At 40.3% G+C, this 19273-nt stretch overlaps 1 protein-coding gene across 1 annotated transcript in view; it reads right to left on the reverse strand.

Moving 5' to 3' along the window:
* cfap46 (cilia and flagella associated protein 46) overlaps positions 1–19273 on the reverse strand; it is a 92372-nt gene that overhangs the window by 31340 nt on the left and 41759 nt on the right. Inside the window, exons 27-39 of the mRNA XM_084392168.1 lie at positions 18298–18463; positions 17226–17286; positions 16518–16650; positions 15482–15665; positions 13320–13452; positions 12738–12904; positions 10922–10993; positions 10562–10723; positions 8029–8177; positions 7863–7955; positions 7737–7821; positions 6899–7033; positions 235–435 (exon numbers count right to left, since the gene is read on the reverse strand). Coding sequence (XP_084248294.1) covers positions 235–435; positions 6899–7033; positions 7737–7821; positions 7863–7955; positions 8029–8177; positions 10562–10723; positions 10922–10993; positions 12738–12904; positions 13320–13452; positions 15482–15665; positions 16518–16650; positions 17226–17286; positions 18298–18463 — 1741 coding nt within the window. The remainder of the gene's footprint in view (positions 1–234; positions 436–6898; positions 7034–7736; positions 7822–7862; positions 7956–8028; positions 8178–10561; positions 10724–10921; positions 10994–12737; positions 12905–13319; positions 13453–15481; positions 15666–16517; positions 16651–17225; positions 17287–18297; positions 18464–19273) is intronic.

Raw genomic sequence — 19273 nt, forward strand, 5'->3', positions numbered from 1 at the left:
GACTGTGTATATATGTATATGTATAATTCATAAATATATATATGTGCATAGTGCATACATATATGTAAATATATACATACACTATAAACAAAAATTCAAGGGGTTAAAAATTATTTATTTCTTTCTCCAAACACTGAGTTTTGATTTGTAAGTGATCAGTTTATGTATGTGTTTTCACACATGATCATTGGCTGTTCAATTTAATTGGCTGATTGGCTGTCAATCATTGTGCACCTGATGATGCGTGTCCTGTCCTGCTCGTCCCACCACAGCGTTCATCAGCGTCTGAACGAGCCGGTAGAAGAACTCCTCGTCTCCTCCGATCTCCTGCGCTCGCTCACACAGGACCACGGCCTCGCTGTATCTCTGCTCCTGATTGGCCAGAACAGCCAGCAGGTGTAAACTCTCGGCCAATGACGTCTGATCACCAAGTTTCTGAAGCACACATGTAGAAATAATGAGGTGTGCATCATTTAAAGTTCCTCCAAGTTCCACAAAGACCTCTTTAAGATCTTTACAGAAGAGCTTTACAGAACACACTGTAATATATACTTTTCTTACTTAGTGTTTCTGTCTTGTTTCCAGTCCAAATATATCAATACAAATTTAGTGATTTTTTGCTTAAAACAAGCTAAATTATCTTCCAATGGGGTGAGAAAAATAATCCTGTTTCTGTTTGAATTAATATTATTTCTCTGACCCCATTGGCAGATAATTTTGCTTGTTTTAAGCAAAAAATCACTTCTGTTTCCCCAGAAAACAAGACATAATATCTTATGGTATTTTCCTCATCTAGTAAATGCATCTTGATTTAAGAATTTTTAGATATTTGGACTGGAAACCAGACAGAAACACTGAGTAAGAAAAGCACTTTTGCAGTGTGTGAAGCAGCACATGTCTGGGACTTGTTAAGGTAGCAGATGATTGACTGAAATTACACTGTGAATTATACACTGCAGGACAAATATCTACAATTAATATCTTTACAACAAAATACATTTGAGAGGCATTCATTTTCTTTTCTCGTAAGATAAATTATATTGGTGATTGACTGATTGTAGGAACCAGGAAAATGACACTTTAAAAATACTTTCTATGCTAAAATGCATTTAATGACTTTAAACTTCCTGCTCAGCTACTGTTCGGACGCTCTTGCTTACTGCTCCGCGCTTTGCTCTATCGCTTTTACATTTTATCTCCTATTTTTTCTATATTTGATTTCCTTTATTTTATTTCCTTTTATCACCTAATTTTAACTTCAGCAAATCAGCACAGTGCTCATACGACAAAGTTTGGATTACTACAAAAACTGAGAATTCTTTTACCCGACCAGCTTACATACCGGGAAAGGAAAACACAACTGCCTACAAGGATAAGAGAAAATGCCTCTTCTGGAATCTACTTGCTGCACTAACTGCCACAGACTTTTACAAAGGATTGCAGTTCTAGAAACAAAGTTATTTACGGGACCACCAAACCAGACGGAGCACACAACAGAGCTTCGTCATGGACACCCACAGCATACCGGTGAGTCCCATGAAACTAGTACTCCTCGACAGGTAGAGAAACAAGCCGATCGACTTACTAATCGATGGCACAAACAGGGAGCGAGACCCAAAGGCACTCGAGACATCAGATTGTCACGAGCATCACATATTACCGCAGTAGCATCCTCTACCCCAGACACAGCTCTGACAAGGATTGCAAACACTGGCCTCCTACCACCGCCTATACATCTTGAGAACAGATTTGAAGTACTAATGAATGTAAATGAGGAATCCACAAATGTGATGAATGTGATCGAACACAGACTGAATGGGCCAGTAGCTAACACTGATGCTAACTGGCGCTCAAGGTCGAGCAGACAGCGGCACTCAGCTCAGAGCGCAGCCGAGCCCAGGACTCTGATATTGGGGGACTCCATAATCAGAAACATTAGCAGCAGGGATACAACTACGTGCTGCCTTCCACAAGCAACAACTTCTGATATAAACAGGGAACTTCAGAACATTCTGATGAAACATAAGACTGCAAATCGACTCATCATACATGTGGGGAAGAATGATATTCATAAAGAGCAGTCAGAACTCCTTAAGAAGGATTTCAATGAACTTTTTGAAACACTTAAAAGACTGAAAGTTCAAACATTCATCAGTGGACCTCTCCCAGCAAGAGGAACAAACAGGTTTTCACGGTTGCTTGGACTAAATACATGGCTGCAAAAAACCTGCAATATAAAAGCAGTGAACTTCATTGACAATTTCAATCTTTTCTGGAGTCAACGACAACTGTTTCATCGGGACGGCCATCACCCAAACAAACTTGGTTCAAGAGTGTTAAAGGACAATATCTACTTCTCCCTAAATCATCCTTCTGCGGTTTGTGCCAATCCACTCAATCTGAATGGCACACACACACCTGGACACAGTATGAATGACCACGGGACTTCACTTCAGCAGCAAAATGGACATGATAACACCACTCCGCCACAACAACCTCTGCTCACGGACACAATCTCAGCTGAGCCCTGCCCACAGAGCTCACCACAGACAGCCATATCAGAACTGCCTGAAGATTCAGCACCCAAGGATGACTTCCTGGAAAACAGCCAGGGAAGCCAGGACAGCATATTACAGCCTCCTATAACACCAGAGCAACAGCCCCTTTCACCAGACACTTTCTCCCTCTCTCCTGCAACGCCACTACTCTGCTTCTCACAGAAAATGGAAGAACTGGTGCATGCTGGAACCAGACTATCCCACTCTTTTGCTGCAAGCCCCCAGATACCAACTAAAAAAAGACAGGCACCACTACCACCAAAGCCTGCGGGCCCAGCTCGCCCTCCCCCTCCTCCTGTGAGAGCTCTTCGGCCTCTGCCACAACGCCAGGGCCCACACCCTCCTCCTTCTGCTCGAGGTGAACCAAAAACAACTGATACCAGCTCTCAGTGATATGTGTCGGGTGCCCGCTCTGATAACAGTAACTTTCTCAAATGTTTACAAAACAAGCGGGAACCCAGTGTGCCTGTATCTTTCTCTATTGCTGTTCTATTACATGATAGAAAGTCTAAGGCCTTCAATAGCCGTACAGCAAACCCAACTAATCTGGTGCCTATTACACGTCAAACTAATATTGCTGTGGGGAAAAGTAAGTCTGTTAAGTTAGCTCTTTTAAACATTCGCTCACTTAAAAATAAATCACTTCTAGTCAACGACTTAATAACCACAAACAACCTGGATTTTATGCTTCTAAATGAAACCTGGCTAGAAGACAGCTACAGTGCAACAATCCTCAATGAAGCAGCCCCTCCTAACTTTACTTTTATGAGTGTCTGCAGAGCTGTTAAGAGAGGTGGGGGTCTAGCTGCTCTTTTTAAAGATATCTATCAATGTAAGCAAATATCATTTGGGAATTACTTGTCTTTCGAATATCTGGGTATTGTGTTAAAAGGTGCTCCACGCATTTTACTTTTCATTATTTACAGGCCTCCAAAATACTCTCCAGCCTTTGCTGAGGACTTTACAGAACTGTTATCAACAATTACCTCAGAGTTTGACTGTTTTGCCATTGCTGGAGATTTTAACATCCATATAGATAATGGAGAAAACAATATGGCAAAAGAAATCAAAACTGTTTTAAAAACTTTTGATCTGACTCAGCATGTACATGGACCCACACACAATCGTGGACACACTTTAGATTTACTTATCAGTAAGGGTCTAAACATTTCATCGATTGTTATTAAGGATGTAGCACTGTCTGATCATTTCTGTATTTTCTTTGATATATTGATCTCTCCTGCCACTGAAGCGAGATCTGTGTCTGTCAAGAAGAGATGCTTAAATGAGAACACTAGTGTCCTATTTATGAAGGCTATATCCTTAACACCAAGCATATCTGCAGACTCTGTTGATTTTCTCCTTGATTCTTTTAACTCAAAAGTTAAAGGTGTAATTGATGATATTGCTCCTGTGAAAGTCAGGAAGAAGAGTGGCAGACAAAAAGCACCTTGGAGAAACTCAACAGCAGTGCAAAATATGAAAAGACAATGCAGAAAAGTAGAGCGCATGTGGCGGAAGACAAAACTTGTAGTCCATTATAACATCTACAAAGACAGCCTTCATGCTTTCAATATGGAACTAGGCAAAGCTAGACAGACTTTCTTCTCAAATATTATAAACAGCAATTTAAACAACACACGCACTCTTTTTGCTACTGTAGAGAGACTGACAAACCCCCCAAGCCAGATTCCCAGTGAAATGCTCTCAGACAGCAAGTGCAGTGAGTTTGCTTCTTTCTTCTCTGAGAAAATCAACAATATCAGAAAGGTGATCAGCACATCCTTGACTTGCGCTGGGGTCAGACAGATCAGACCACCTGAGAAAGTAGTTACTATGTCTGATTTCAAAGAAATTGATGGCAAAATTTTGGAAGAAACCGTACAGCACCTTAAAACATCAACCTGCGCTCTTGACACACTTCCCACATCGTTTTTCAAAAGTGTGTTAAACAGTTTAGAAGCAGATCTTCTAGAAGTGGTAAATGCTTCACTTCTCTCTGGGAGTTTTCCAAACTCCCTAAAAACTGCAGTTGTCAAGCCCCTCCTGAAAAAGAGCAATCTGGATAAGACCATATTAAGCAACTATAGACCGATCTCAAATCTTCCCTTCATAGGCAAGGTCATTGAAAAAGTTGTCTTCAATCAGCTGAACAAATTCTTATGCTTGAATGGATCCTTTGACAATTTTCAATCTGGTTTCCGACCGCACCACAGCACAGAGACAGCGCTCATAAAGATAATAAACGATATTCGCTTAAATACTGACTCAGGCAAATTATCAGTGCTGGTACTACTCGACCTCAGTGCTGCATTTGACACTGTCGATCACAACATACTTCTTGACAGGCTGGAAAACTGGGTGGGGCTTTCTGGGATAGTCCTAAAATGGTTCAGGTCATACTTAGATGGGAGAGGTTATTATGTGAGTATAGGAGACCATAAGTCTGAGTGGACATCCATGACATGCGGAGTCCCTCAAGGCTCAATTCTTGCACCACTCCTGTTCAACCTGTATATGCTCCCAATGAGCCAAATAATGAGAAAGAACCAAATCTCTTACCACAGCTATGCAGACGACACACAGCTCTACTTAGCCCTATCGCCCAACGATTACAGCCCCATTGACTCCCTGTGCCAATGCATTGATGAAGTCAACAGTTGGATGTGTCAAAACTTTCTTCAGTTAAACAAAGACAAAACTGAAGTCATTGCGTTTGGAAACAAAGATGAAGTTCTCAAGGTGAACGCATACCTTCACTCTAGGGGTCAAACAACTAAACATCAAGTCAGGAATCTTGGTGTGACACTAGAGTCAGACCTTAGTTTCAGTAGTCATGTCAAAGCAATAACTAAATCAGCATACTATCATCTGAAAAATATAGCAAGAATAAGATGCTTTGTTTCCAGACAAGACTTAGAGAAACTTGTTCATGCTTTCATCACCAGCAGGGTGGATTACTGTAATGGACTCCTCACTGGCCTTCCCAAAAAGACCATAAGACAGTTGCAGCTCATACAGAACGCTGCCGCCAGGATTCTGAGCAGAACCAGAAAATATGAACATATCACACCAGTCCTCAGGTCTTTACACTGGCTCCCAGTTAAATTTAGGATTGATTTTAAAGTATTATTACTGGTATATAAATCATTCAATGGCCTAGGACCTCAATACATTGCAGATATGCTCACTGAATATAAACCCAACAGATCACTCAGATCATTAGGATCATATCAGCTAGAAATACCAAGGGTTCACTCTAAGCATGGCGAGTCCGCTTTTAGCTATTATGCCAGCCGCAGCTGGAACCAGCTTCCAGAGGAGATCAGATGTGCTCCTACTGTAGTCACATTCAAATCCAGACTCAAAACACATCTGTTTAGCTATGCATTTACTGAATGAGCACTGTGCCAATGTTCGTCCGACTGTTTGTACTGTATTTGATTTTGTATTCTTCTAAACTGTTTTAACTATTCTTATTTCTTTTTATTATTTTAATTTCTTCTATGTAAAGCACTTTGAATTGCCATTGTGTATGAAATGTGCTATATAAATAAACTTGCCTTGCCTTGCCTTGCCTTGCCTTGCCTAAACACACCCATTCAAACATGTGCAGTCAGTATGATGACAAGGACGCATTAAATTGATCAAAAGTGACAGTAAAGACATTTATAATGTTACAAAAGATTCTGTTTTAAATAAATGCTGTTCTTTTGAACTTTCTATTCATCAAAGAATCCTAGAAAAATAAACTATCACAGTTTCCACAAAAATATGAACACTGATAATAATCCTAGATGTTTCTTCAAATCATCATATTAGAATGATTTCTGAAGGATCATGTGATGAAAATTCAGCTTTGATCACAGGAATAAATTACACTTTACTATATATTCACATAGAGAACAGCTGATTTACATTACAATAATATTTCACTGCTTTTACTGTATTTTTGATCAAATAAATGCAGCTTTGGTGACTTTTGAGTTCATTTAAATAATGATTTTACATTAAATCTAGTGCAATATGTGTTATTTATCAGAGTGTTATGAGTTCATTAATTAGAAATACAAAACTATGATTTCTCCAGGAATAACTTGCCTATCATTACACAAAAGGTCTTATTTTTTCCCATCCAAAAATCTGTTTAAATCTGAGCTCACACTGATTATTGGCAGATGTTTTAATAATTAAATGTCTTACTTTATTTCCTAACAGCCATTTCTGTAGTTTACTAACAAAACATGAGACTTCTCATACAACAATCATTCAGCATTTTCAGTCATTGCTAAATTTCAAGCGTTTTCCTTCATGCATCGTGTGTGTTTGCTCACGCTCACCTCGGCTGTCAGGTGTGTGTGATTCAGCAGGACTTTAGCCGGCTCAAACAGGTTCATACTGATACACACATCGGCCTTCGCCAGCCAGCATCCGGTCACTGTCCTGGTTCTCGGATCCTCTTCAGCGAACAGCGTCTGACAGGGTTCAGTGTGTTAGTGGGACATTAAACACATCAGAAAACATCACAAAATAGCTTGATTCCCAAATGCTTTTCACATTTACATCATCTTGCTACTAAACCATTACATTTACACTGCAAAAAAATGCTTTTCTTACTTAGTATTTTTGTCTTGTTTCCAGTCCAAATATCTAAATATTCTTAAATCAAGATGCATTTACTAAAGTAGTAAAATTCCATAAGATTTTATGTCTTGTTTTCTGGGGGAATTACTCTAAATGAAGTGAGTTGTTGCTTAAAAATAGCTAAATTATCTGCTAATGGGGTGAGAAAAATAATCTAGTTTCTGTTTGAATTCAGATTATTTTTCTCACCTCATTGGCAGATCATTTAGCTATTTTTAAGCAACAACTCACTTCATTTAGAGTAATTCCCCCAGAAAACAAGACATAAAATCTTATGAAAGCGTAAGAAAAGCATTTTTGCAGTGCAGTGCATGTATGCATGACTATTTCCAACTCAATTCTTAATGTATAGCTAACTGAATTGAACTGTGCTTTTTGTGTGTGTGTGTGTTTTGTTGTTTTTCTTTTATTATTAGTATTTTTATTATTAATATTATTTAAAAGAGATCTAACTACTTTAATTTATAATATTGCTGTAATATGCTGCCATAATTTGTTCCATCTCAATAAAGAGTCACATCAGAAGAAACTGACCTGGTCCGACACGACGTCTCTCTGGGTCACGACGGCCCTCTGGCTCCTGAAATCAAGTAAAGTTGCGTTAAACACCACGAAGCAGCTGATAATGACCAAACCGGATTAGAGACTGAAGAATCCCACCACATCTGTTCGTCCTCAGGAACGCGTGTGAAGCTGAGGAGCTGCTCGCCGTACGGAGACTCGAATCCCAGATCCCGACAGTTCCTGATGATCCTGAGAGATGAGATGAAGTGATGTCATATCCTGCTGTGAATCTAATGTCATGTGACTGTGTTCAGGGCGATACCTGAGTCGGTAGAGGTCAGACTGACTCCTGCTCTTCATCAGGTCATGAGCGATGACCTCTGCCAAGTGGAGAGGGGCAAAGGTCAACGGGGTCAACGAGACTGATTCCAGCTCTCTCACCAACAGATCCAAATAAAACAGAGTTCGGCTCTGAAACGACACGATTAAACACTACCATGATGTACTCATGCAATTCTAGTTCACATATGAACTGTTTTCAACATTGATAATAATCATAAATATTTCTTGAGCAGCAAATCAGCATCTTAGAGTGATTTCTGAAGGATCATGTGACACTGCACTGCAAAAATGCTTTTCTTACTTAGTGTTTTTGTCTTGTTTCCAGTCCAAATATATAAAGACTCTTAAATCAAGAAGCATAATTTACTCAATGAGTAAAATGCCATAAGATATTATGTTTATTAAAAAAAAAATTCCGGGGTTAATCAAAATTAAGTGAGTTTTTGTGTCAGCAAAATTATCTGCTTGTTTTAAGCAAAACCTAACACTTTTTTTTTTTTTTTTTTCAGAAAACAAGACATAATATCTTATGGCATTTTACTCATCTAGTAAATGCTTCTTGATTTAAGAGTCTTTATATATTTGGACTGGAAACAAGACAAAAATACTAAGTAAGAAAAGCATTTTTTGCAGTGAGAAGACTGGAGTAATGATGCTGAACATTCAGCTTTGATCACAGGAATAAATTACACATAGAAAACAGCTCATTTAAATTGTAATAATATTTCACTATTTTTAATGTATTTTTTGATCAAATAAATGAAGCCTTTGTCATGATCCTGTTTCTTACTCACACACACACATTACCGCTATTTCCTCATTTACGCACACACCTTCTCACTTAATCCTTATTCCCTCTCAGCTGTCTCTCTTTTACTATTAGCCATCGCTCACTCCCCTCTTCACCTGAATCTCTTTTCCTCTGATTAGCGTTCCTACTTCTTTTCCCCTCTCTCTACCTGTCTTTGCCTGAGTATTGCATTCTCTCATATGTACCAAACGCCTACTAATCCTCGTGTCTCTGTCATGTCTTAGTCCTGTCGTGTCGGGAGCTGATTTATATGAAGAAAACTCAACTGAGCCGGAGAATCGCCGCTTGCCTCCACTCTCCCTTGGGAAACGCCAGCCTGCTCTTTTCCCTGTCACACAGAGCTTTCTTCTGAGCATATCGTTTCACCCGAGCTGACTGCTGTTTTTGTTATCTACAAGCCGAGACCTTATTTGGACTTTATACTACTACAAGTAGCTCTAAGTTTCCCTTTGAGAACTTTTTCTGTTGTTTATTGAACTCTCTGACAAGCTCTATGGCAAGCTCTCTATGGCAAGCTCCGCATTCTGGTCCTCTTACCTTCATGACAGCCTTGGGGAGCAGAGGAAATTTCTTTTTAAAAAATAACAAAATAACATCACAATGCAATGAATCTTACGGATCTTTTCAAACAGCAGGGCTGGCCAATGAAGACGACCCGATGGATGGTGTTTATAACTTTGCATGTAAACCCATGACAGTTTTCTAATAGATTCTCTTGTGATGTTTTTTGTTCAGTGAGATAATTCTCATCCAGATCAATGAGGAAGATGCTTTAAGTCCCAGTTATCACTCTAAAGATCAATACTTCCACTTCCTCCTCATACGTGTGTGATCGATCAGAAACGTTCCCGCTCTATCGCAGCTTTGATTATGTGTCACATAGGGCCCTATTTTAACGATCCTTCACTTAGGTCGTGTCTGAATCCACTTTTGCTAGTTTAACGACGGGAAAAATGGTCGGCTCTCCCGGCGCTGGTCTAAAAGGGTCTCTATTCTCTTAATGAGTTATGGGTGTGTGTTGGTCGTTACGTGCGTTAAACCAATCAGAGTCTCATCTCCCATTCCCTTTAAATGCCAGTTGCGCTCGTGCCATGGAGGATTCGCTATTTACATGACGGAATTAGATAGTGGAAAGACTGAACGAGTCTCAAGAGAGGAAACGGATCTGCTCGTGCGCGAGGTTAAAGCAATGTGTGTGTGTGTGTGTGAGGTTACGTTTGGCATGTTTTTCTACTGCTGTGCATCCCTGTGTGTGTAATAAGCAGAGTGTGTGTGTAATAAGTGTGTGTGTAATAAGCAGAGTGTGTGTGTGTAATAAGCTGAGTGTGCGTGTGTTGTGGACCCGCCTATAGGCTCATATTACTAATGCGCTCTTTAAGTAAAAAAAAAAATACTGCACAGTTCCTCAGAATAGCAACGGTCCAACAATACGCCTGAACACACACTCGTTCTCAGACCAGCAGCCCATGAGCCACAGAATGGATGAAAATGCATTTGCTATTTAAAAAACGTGGTGCAGGACGTGAAAATGATAATTGCGTCGGGCTGAAACTAGCAAAACACACTCGCGTCGCGCCTGCCGCTGCATTGCTCCGACTGTCTGATAGGGTCCTTGTGTGTGAGATGTGAGACGGCGTCGCCCTCTGGTGGATTATCAGTTTATTATCCGTCATGTGATGTGAGATAGTGAAGATGCGCTGACCTGCGCGCTGAGGGCCGAGCCGTTGATGCTGTAAGGGCCGTCGTCAGAACCAAAGGCCTGTCGAAGCTCCTCGGGACACTCAAACTGAGCCCATTCCTCAGGGCTGATGGGAAGAGGCACTTCTACAGCTTTGCCTCGGGGTTTGTCCTCAACAGGAGACGGCTGGAGAAAAATAAACGTATATAATAGAGAAACAGCATACTTTTATTCTTCTTATAATAGGCATGTACAATGAATCATTTAAGTGATCAAAACCTCGATCTCCCTGATCTTTAAAAGAAATAAAGAAATATTTTTTTCATAACTTGCGTGGAACGTTAGCAAAACGCTTTTTGGATATCTAGTTCTTATTACTCTCACCAGTTTAGACTTCTTGTCGTTTGGTCTCACAGCTGACTGATTCATCACTTCCTGTGCGGTTTTCATGGACACCTGCATTCAACAAGGACACACACTTGAGGACACAATCCTATCGTCCCGCTCTGAGGCCTTTTCGTTTGGAAACGCATCTTTTTCTCTCTGTTTGGCCTTACCTTCACACTGAGACGGCGTTTTAATTAATGAAAACACTCTCCAAACTGGATACATTTGAAAGCGCTGTTTTCTTGGTGTAGTGTGAACTGGGAAAACGGAGGTATTTAAAAACAATGATGTAAGTTTAGTCATGTGACGCATATTGAACCAATCGATAGTGATGTTTATAGCGGTATTGTGCCTGTTATATTCACTTTCACACTGTTGTCAAAAGTCAAAGTATCTTTATTTGTCTCCCCAAGGAGAAATTCATTTTGGATATAAAGAGATTGCTACAAAAAGATTACAACAGAGACAGAACACAGACACAGGGTTAAAACAGTTTAAAGACACTGTACCTCATTCCTGAGTTCAAAAGCTCAAACTCTGAAAACAACACATGAGAGTTATCAGATATAATGATCTTAGCCTGCCTGATTGTTGTCTGGTCAAAAAGCTCCTGCGGGTTGAGGGGTGCTGCTGGTGTACCCATCATTTTACCTGCCGTCTTGACCAGATTAAAAAATCTGAGTTTTTGATTTAACAAACCAGCTGGTGATACCATACCGAAGAATGGACTCTATTGTTGCTCTATAAAAGATGAACATAATATTTTTACAGACCCCAAACACTCTAAGTCTGATGGAGTCTGGCACAGACATTTGTAACATGTGTGCGCCAACTCAGGTCATTATCAGTAAACACTCCTAGGTATTTAAAGGATGTCACCTGCTTGATGTCATGACCATGGATGGCCACAGGGCTCTGATCTCCCACTGATTTGGGGTCTACCAACATTTCCACAGTTTTGCTTGTGTTGATATGAAGTTGGTGTGAGTTGCTAAAATATGTAAGTTCACACACTCTTCATATCACAGTCCTGCACAGATGACAGAGTTCACTCTCATCTGCTGTCCTGCAGTGAAACACGAGAACAGTTTTAGCGTTTTAGACCAAACATATAATGAGTGAGAGTGTGACCTGGACGATCAGGGAATTATTCTGCTAAATAAAATTACATGTCAGAAGAATTGCGCGATAACTTCACCATTTATTTTTTGTCTGTATTTCTCAGTGAGCTTTAGTGAGGGTTTATGCATGTGCAGTAAAAGTGAATTTAGCGTTCTCAGGTGTTTTTCAAAAGTTTCTCACCCACACTGAAACTCTAGTGTGGACGGAGAGCCAAATATCTCCTCATTCCCTGCTCGTCCAGGTCACGCTCTCACTCATTATATGTTTGGTCTAAAACGCTAAAACTGTTCTCGTGTTTCACTGCAGGACAGCAGATGAGAGTGAACTCTGTCATCTCTGTGCAGGACTGTGATATGAAGAGTGTGTGAACTTACATATTTTAGTAACAGTGTGAAAGTGAATATAACAGGACAACACCGCTATACACATCAATATCTATGGGTTCAATATGCGTCACATGACTAAACGTACATCATCGCTTTTAAATACCTCAGTTTCCCAGTCCACACTACACCGAGAAACCAGCGCTTTCAAATGAATCCACTTGAGGGAGCGTTTTCAAAAAGCTTCGTTTTCATTAATAAAAACACGTCTCAGTGTCGACGGAAGACAAAGCGGAGAGAAAAAGATGCGTTTCAAACTCAAACGTATTAGTGTGGACAAGGAGTGTGTGATGAAGTGAAGCGCTGACCTTCCAGATGTTGAGCGTGAAGCTGAGCGCGGTGAGCAGATGCTGCAGGTGTGTGTGTGACGACCGCTCCTCGACGACAGCCAGCAGAGTGTGTGTTCGCATCAGGCGCTCCAGACGCCCGACCGCCCGCACCTCACACACACGCACGCCGGACGCCACGCTCTCCTCTGACGGGACAGGGGTCAAGCTTTATTTATACAGCGCTTTTTACAATACTGAGTGTTTCAAAGCAGCTTTACAGAGATAATAGGAAAATAATGCAACAAAGTTTGTTTCTAGAAGAAAAAAGCGTCACAGTCCAGATTAAGCAAGTTCAGAGATGGTTCATTTTTGTTGTAAAAAAGTTATTCATTTAGTTCATTTATATATATAGCCACTCTGGAGAAAACAGTGATGTCATCGTCCAGCTCAGTTCAGTTCTCATATAGTGGTGTCAATGCAGGCAGATCAGCAATATTGTTGAATATTAAATTAAATGTCCCCAACTAAGCAAGCCAAAGGCCACAAAGGCGAAAAAGGCGATGTTGGTCATGTGATCGATTTGTACAGAACAGAAGATAATGACACGTGATGAAGACTGACCGTCTGGGAACATCAGCACGTCTGCGGCCCATTCGATCTGAAGACGCACGTCAGTCGCAGGAAAGTGTGTGACGTAAAGCCACTCGCCGAGCTCCAGCAGAACGTCCACCTTCTGCCACTGAGCGCCAGGAGACTGAGGAAACACACACAGTCACGCATATTTCACCCCCAAAATCAACAGGGAAACATTTTAAAATATAATTATTTCATGGAGAAAATGAACAGGGTTCGTACAGAGACTGTACAAAGAAATTCCAGGACTTCCAAGCACTACAATCAGAGATCTCACTTATCAAACAATATCTTTAGGATTTAAGGATTTTTTAAAACTCAAATGACAGATTATAAGGTATCCAATATACAACTTACAATGCATTTAATAATATATATTAAATACAAAGTTTAGAATGGCTAATATTGTTCAATAAATAATATTTTTATATTATAATGTTGGCGTACTTCGTATCGAGAAAAGTTCTGATGGGGGTTTATCAGACTGACACTATCAGACAGTGTTAATGTTGTGAAAAGACTGTATAACATTTTTATTTTTATTTAATATAAATTGTATTTAAATAAGTCAAGCACTTTTCAAGTAGCTCTTCATAAATATGGCTGTTTTCAAGGGTTTTCCAGGACTTACATTTTAAAAAGTAGTCTAAGCACCTGGTACGAACCCTTCTGTTATAACCATTAAGATATTTTGCAGGGTGACATAAAAAATAAATACAATATTAAGCTCATCTTCCACAAAATTCTCATTACTGTACAGAAAAAAAAAAAAGATAAGTTTGATTCCCAGGGAAACCAAGAACTGATTTAATTTTTTAAAAATGTTTACCTTGAAGGCAATGTAAGTCGCTTTGAATAAATAAAATAAATAATAGCTCTGATAAAAGCGTCTGCCAAATATATATTGCCGAATACTACTATATACAGTTGAAATCAAAATGATTCAACACCCATTGCAAATCAGGTTTATTGGCAAAATGTACAGACTTTCAGCGTTTTGCAATGAACAAATCAAACAAAAGTTATTGAAATAGCTCAACACAACAAATGTTTCAAGTGGTTTCCCCAAATCCTACTGAAAATGCAACTTTTAATGACTTCTGCAGTCTCAGAATGATTCACCCCCCTGAACAGCATCCCTCACAGCAGCACACATCTGCAGATCAGGTGTCGCCTCACTAATCAAGGGCTTCATTAGCTGCACCAGGCGAGCTTAGGCTAGAACACATGAAATATATGAACTGGCTAGGTTTGTTGAGAGACATATTTCTAACATGTAGTCAAACGTGACAAAGTAAACAAAAAATGGTCCAAAAAGTTATATTAATAATTTTGATTACATCTGAATATATACAGTATATATATATATATATAGACAGCTTTTACCAGTGTTATTATAGTTAACTGTGTTATTATAGTTAACTAAAACTAAAACCATAATAAACCTTTTCATTACTTTTATTATTTTCATTTAGTTTAACTTAGTAAACTACAACTCAAATAAAAATGGATAAATACTACATAAACATTTAAAAAAAAAAAAAAAAATTTGTCAAAAACACAAAAATGTTTTAAAGCACTTTTCTACTCTTTTTTCCACTCTATGAGATATTGGGAAAATAAGAATTGACATTTGTGAAAAACAATTGCAAAGTAAGACCACAGTAGTATTTTTGTAATCATTTAATAATGATTATGTCTAGAAATGGCAATTTGTCATTTTTATGATGATTTTTAAGTGTCAGATAATTCATTACACTGGCATGGAAACACCTGGCTGAATTCTTTTGATCTAAATTCTTAAAAAACAAACAAACTAATAATTAGCCATTTTGCATGGTGACACTTATGCACATTTTGCCCCAAATATTTTGCCTCATTACTGTACATGAAAATATATATATATATATATGCAAAATCTCACATTACTATTTTTGGGTTTGGTGCAAAATGTGATCCAGACCTTTCCTTCACGAGATTCACACATTACTCCCCAACTAATGAAAACATAGTAACGTTTAAGACCTGCAGGTCACAGAGATATACACACACACACACACACACACACACACACACTGTCCCTGTGCTTGATCTCTAATACTGTGATCAGACTGATGAAAGAGTTGTGGTCCAGTGTGTGCTGGCTTCACCTTCAGTGCTGTGATGGCGTTCTGATAGTAGGCCAGGCGCTGGTGTGTGTGTTTCGCACACTGAGCTGCTCGCCTCCACATGTGAGAGCAGAAGATCTCGTCCTCGTCTCTGAACCGCTGCATGTCCAGCAGAACCGACTCTCCCAGACGGGCCTTGACCAGAACACGCTGCTTTAACAGAGCCCTGTGCACACACACACACACACACACACACACAAAAGACTGAGTGTCTGATCATTCATTTACTGTAACTGAGAATAATCACACTAGAAAGCAAATATTTGGACACACTTGACCGATTTTATGTTTCTCATAATCTTAAATTGATCTAAAGACATAAATTCTTGAGATTAACTCATTATTGACCACAAATGAAAACATGCAGTGCGTGTGTAAGACCAGCAGGTGTCGCCAAAACCTCACAGTCTGAGCCTCTAATGCAACATTTTTTAATTTCAAGTCTTTTGAAAACTGAGACTGTTTCCACTGTGTGAGTTCATCGTTGTTCTGGACTATGTCTAAATGTGCATCTGCAAACAGTACATTGAGTTTCTTTATAGGTAAATACCATTGTTTCCTTGTGAACACATTTTCCTATTCTAGATCATGTTTGAAACTTTGTATTGCTCGTGTTTCTCGCTTGTTCTGTTCCTTCTTGCATGACAGCGACTGCTGAAAACATGAATGTAAAAACATCACAGTAACAACACTGTTCTACAGAGAACCAGCAGATGGAGGCGTTTACTGACATAGAGAACTGATAACTGTTATATGGTTTATCTGTAGTAGTTTACACATACATACACACACACACACACACACACACACACACACACACACACACACACACACACACACGCACACTCACACATAAATCATCACGGCTCTGTTCTGCATCATTTGTATCTCCTCTGGCTGCATGTATTCAGTGACCCGTGAAGCACAGCAAGTTAAAAGGGCAGATGAGCAGATACTGCAGCAGTGTGTGTGTGTGTGTGTGTGTGTGTGTGTGTGTGTGTTGGAGGGAAGGACTCACAGTCGGTGTGTGTGTGGCATGTCTCTGACGGCCTCGTCCAGCAGCTTTAGGCTTCTCTTCCAGTCTCCAGTGTCAGCATGAATGAGGAGCAGAGCGTTGATCATGGACACACACACCTTCAGCTCATCATCACCTGAGAGAGAGAGAGAGAGCGAGATTTTTATTTTTATTTATATATATATATATATAAAAAAAAAATTCTATTTTTTTTTCTCTCTTCTTCTTCTCTTGTTTATATAAATGTATTCATGCACTTGTTTACTGATTAATTTGTTGAATTTATTGATTATTTGTGTATGTAATGTCCATTTATGTAATGGCCAATGCTTTGGCAATACTGTACAAGTCATGCCAATAAAGCTCATTTGAATTTGAATTTGAGAGAGAGAGAGCGAGAGAGAGAGAGAGACAGAGAGAGAGAAAGAGAGTGAGAGAGAGAGAGAGAGAGAGAGAGAGAGGGAGAGAGAACGAGAGAGAGAGACAGACAGAGAGACAGAGAGAGAGAGAGAGAGAGAGAGAGAGAGAGAGAGAGAGAGAGAGAGAGAGAGAGAGAGAGAGAGGAGAAACCCTTTCAATTAAACTCAAGTCTCACATCAGTAGTTTCTGATGAGGAGCTGGGGAGGGAGGAGGAGCTGGGGAGGGATGAGGAGCTGGGGAGGGAGGAGGAGCTGGGAAGGGGGGAGGAGCTATAGTTATAATAATCCTCACCTGTGGTTTCTGGTGTTTCTGGTCCGTCGTTCTCGAGTCCAGACGCTCTAATGCTTTTGTCCTGAACACACAAATATAAAGCAACTGACATCTGGAAACTTGAAACAAATAACAAACACACTTATAACACACTCACACTCACTCACTCACACACACACACACACACACACACACACACACACACACTCACACACACACACACACACACACACAAACACACATACTCTCACACACAACTGTAAACATATAACAAAAGCGGTTATAATAAACAGAACGTTTCGCAGTTATATGTGTGTAGTTGTGTGTGTGTGTGTGTGTGTGTGTGTGTGTGTGTGTGTGTGTGTGAATGTGTGTGTGCGTGTGTGAGCGTGTGTGTGAGGGTGTGTGAAAGATTGTGTGTATGTGTTTGTGAGAGCGTGTTTACAGGTGTGTGTGTGTGTGTGTTTGAGAGTGTGTTTACAGGGGGGTGTGAGTGAGAGCGTGTTTACAGGGGTGTGTGTGGGTGTATGTGTGTGTGTGAGCATGTGTTTACAGGTGTGTGTGTGAGCGTGTGTTTACAGGTGTGTGTGTGAGAGAGAGCGTGTTTACAGGGGTGTGTGCGGGTGTACAGGTATGTGTGTGTGTGAGCATGTGTTTACAGGTGTGTGTGTGAGTGTGTGTTTACAGGTGTGTGTGTGAGAGAGAGCGTGTTTACAGGGGTGTGTGTGGGTGTATGTGTGTGTGTGAGCATGTGTTTACAGGTGTGTGTGTGTGAGCGTGTGTTTACAGGTGTGTGTGTGAGAGAGCGTGTTTACAGGGGTGTGTGTGGGTGTATGTGTGTGTGTGAGCATGTGTTTACAGGTGTGTGTGTGAGCGTGTGTTTACAGGTGTGTGTGTGTGTGTGTGAGAGAGCGTGTTTACAGGTGTGTGTGTGTGTATGTGTGTGCGTGCGTGTGTTCACAGGTGTGTGTGTGTGTGTGTGTGTGTGTGTGTGTGAGCGTGTTTACAGGTGTGTGTGTGTGTGTGTGTGTGTGTGTGTGTGTGTGTGTGTGTGTGTGTGTGTGTGAGAGAGAGAGAGAGAGCGTGTGTTTACAGGTGTGTGTGTGCTGTAAGTGTTCATCATGGCCTTCAGGATGAGCTCCAGTGGTTCTCTGAGCTGTCGTCGGGCCGCTCTCGAGTCCAGGAGAGGAACACAGGCGTTCCAGTAGTGACCCGCTGTGGACACACACACACACCAGCTGCCCGCCTGCGCCGCAAAACTACACACACACACACATCAGAGGGAGAGGGGGCAGTCAGACAGCAGCCACGTTTCCATTACAGATTTGCGCAAAACTTTTGCGATATTTTTTACATATCGATAAAAAACTATTGTGAAATGACGGCGTTTCCATTAACTGATGTTATGTGATAAGTCATTTAAAAAATGATGGCAAGGTTGGATGTTGGTAGGTTTACGTATATCACAGCACCGCACTAGACATTATCAGGGACTTTAAGCAACAGCCTCTGGTGGAACGGCAACGGCAGTCTGGCGCTCTGTTGCGCATGCGCGACTTTAACCGCTACTCGACATCTGTAACGTCTGCTACAGGAGAACAGCTGATCTGCTGTAGTCGGTCCGACGTGACAGATTAAGAAAGTTAATGTTATGTTTTATGGTATGTGGCATTATAATTGTTTCATTAAATGCCCAAAGCAACTCATCACTTTCTTTTTTGTATCTTGTCAAATGATTAAATTATCCTCTACGCCATTACAAGGGGATTTACAGTCAAAGACCCAGAACCAGAAATGATTAATTAAGACAAGAGTCAGAATTATGATAAATTAAATCTTAGTTTTACTGAAGATATTTAGCAGTGTCATGGACTGCCTGTGTCTGACCCTGCCTGTACTTTGGATTACCAGCAGTTTTACCCTTCACCACAGTTCTGCAGTTAACTGTTTACTGCCGGCTGTTGCCGTTTCATCAGCAGCCGTTGCTTAAAGTCACTGTTTTTATTGGAAGAAGTCGTAGGCGTGTTTTCCCAGCATTAATGGCAAGGAAAGCCTGTTATACTGTGAGT

The sequence above is a fragment of the Rutilus rutilus genome, assembly GCF_951802725.1.
Source record: "Rutilus rutilus genome assembly, chromosome: 20".
Lineage (NCBI taxonomy): Eukaryota > Metazoa > Chordata > Actinopteri > Cypriniformes > Leuciscidae > Rutilus > Rutilus rutilus.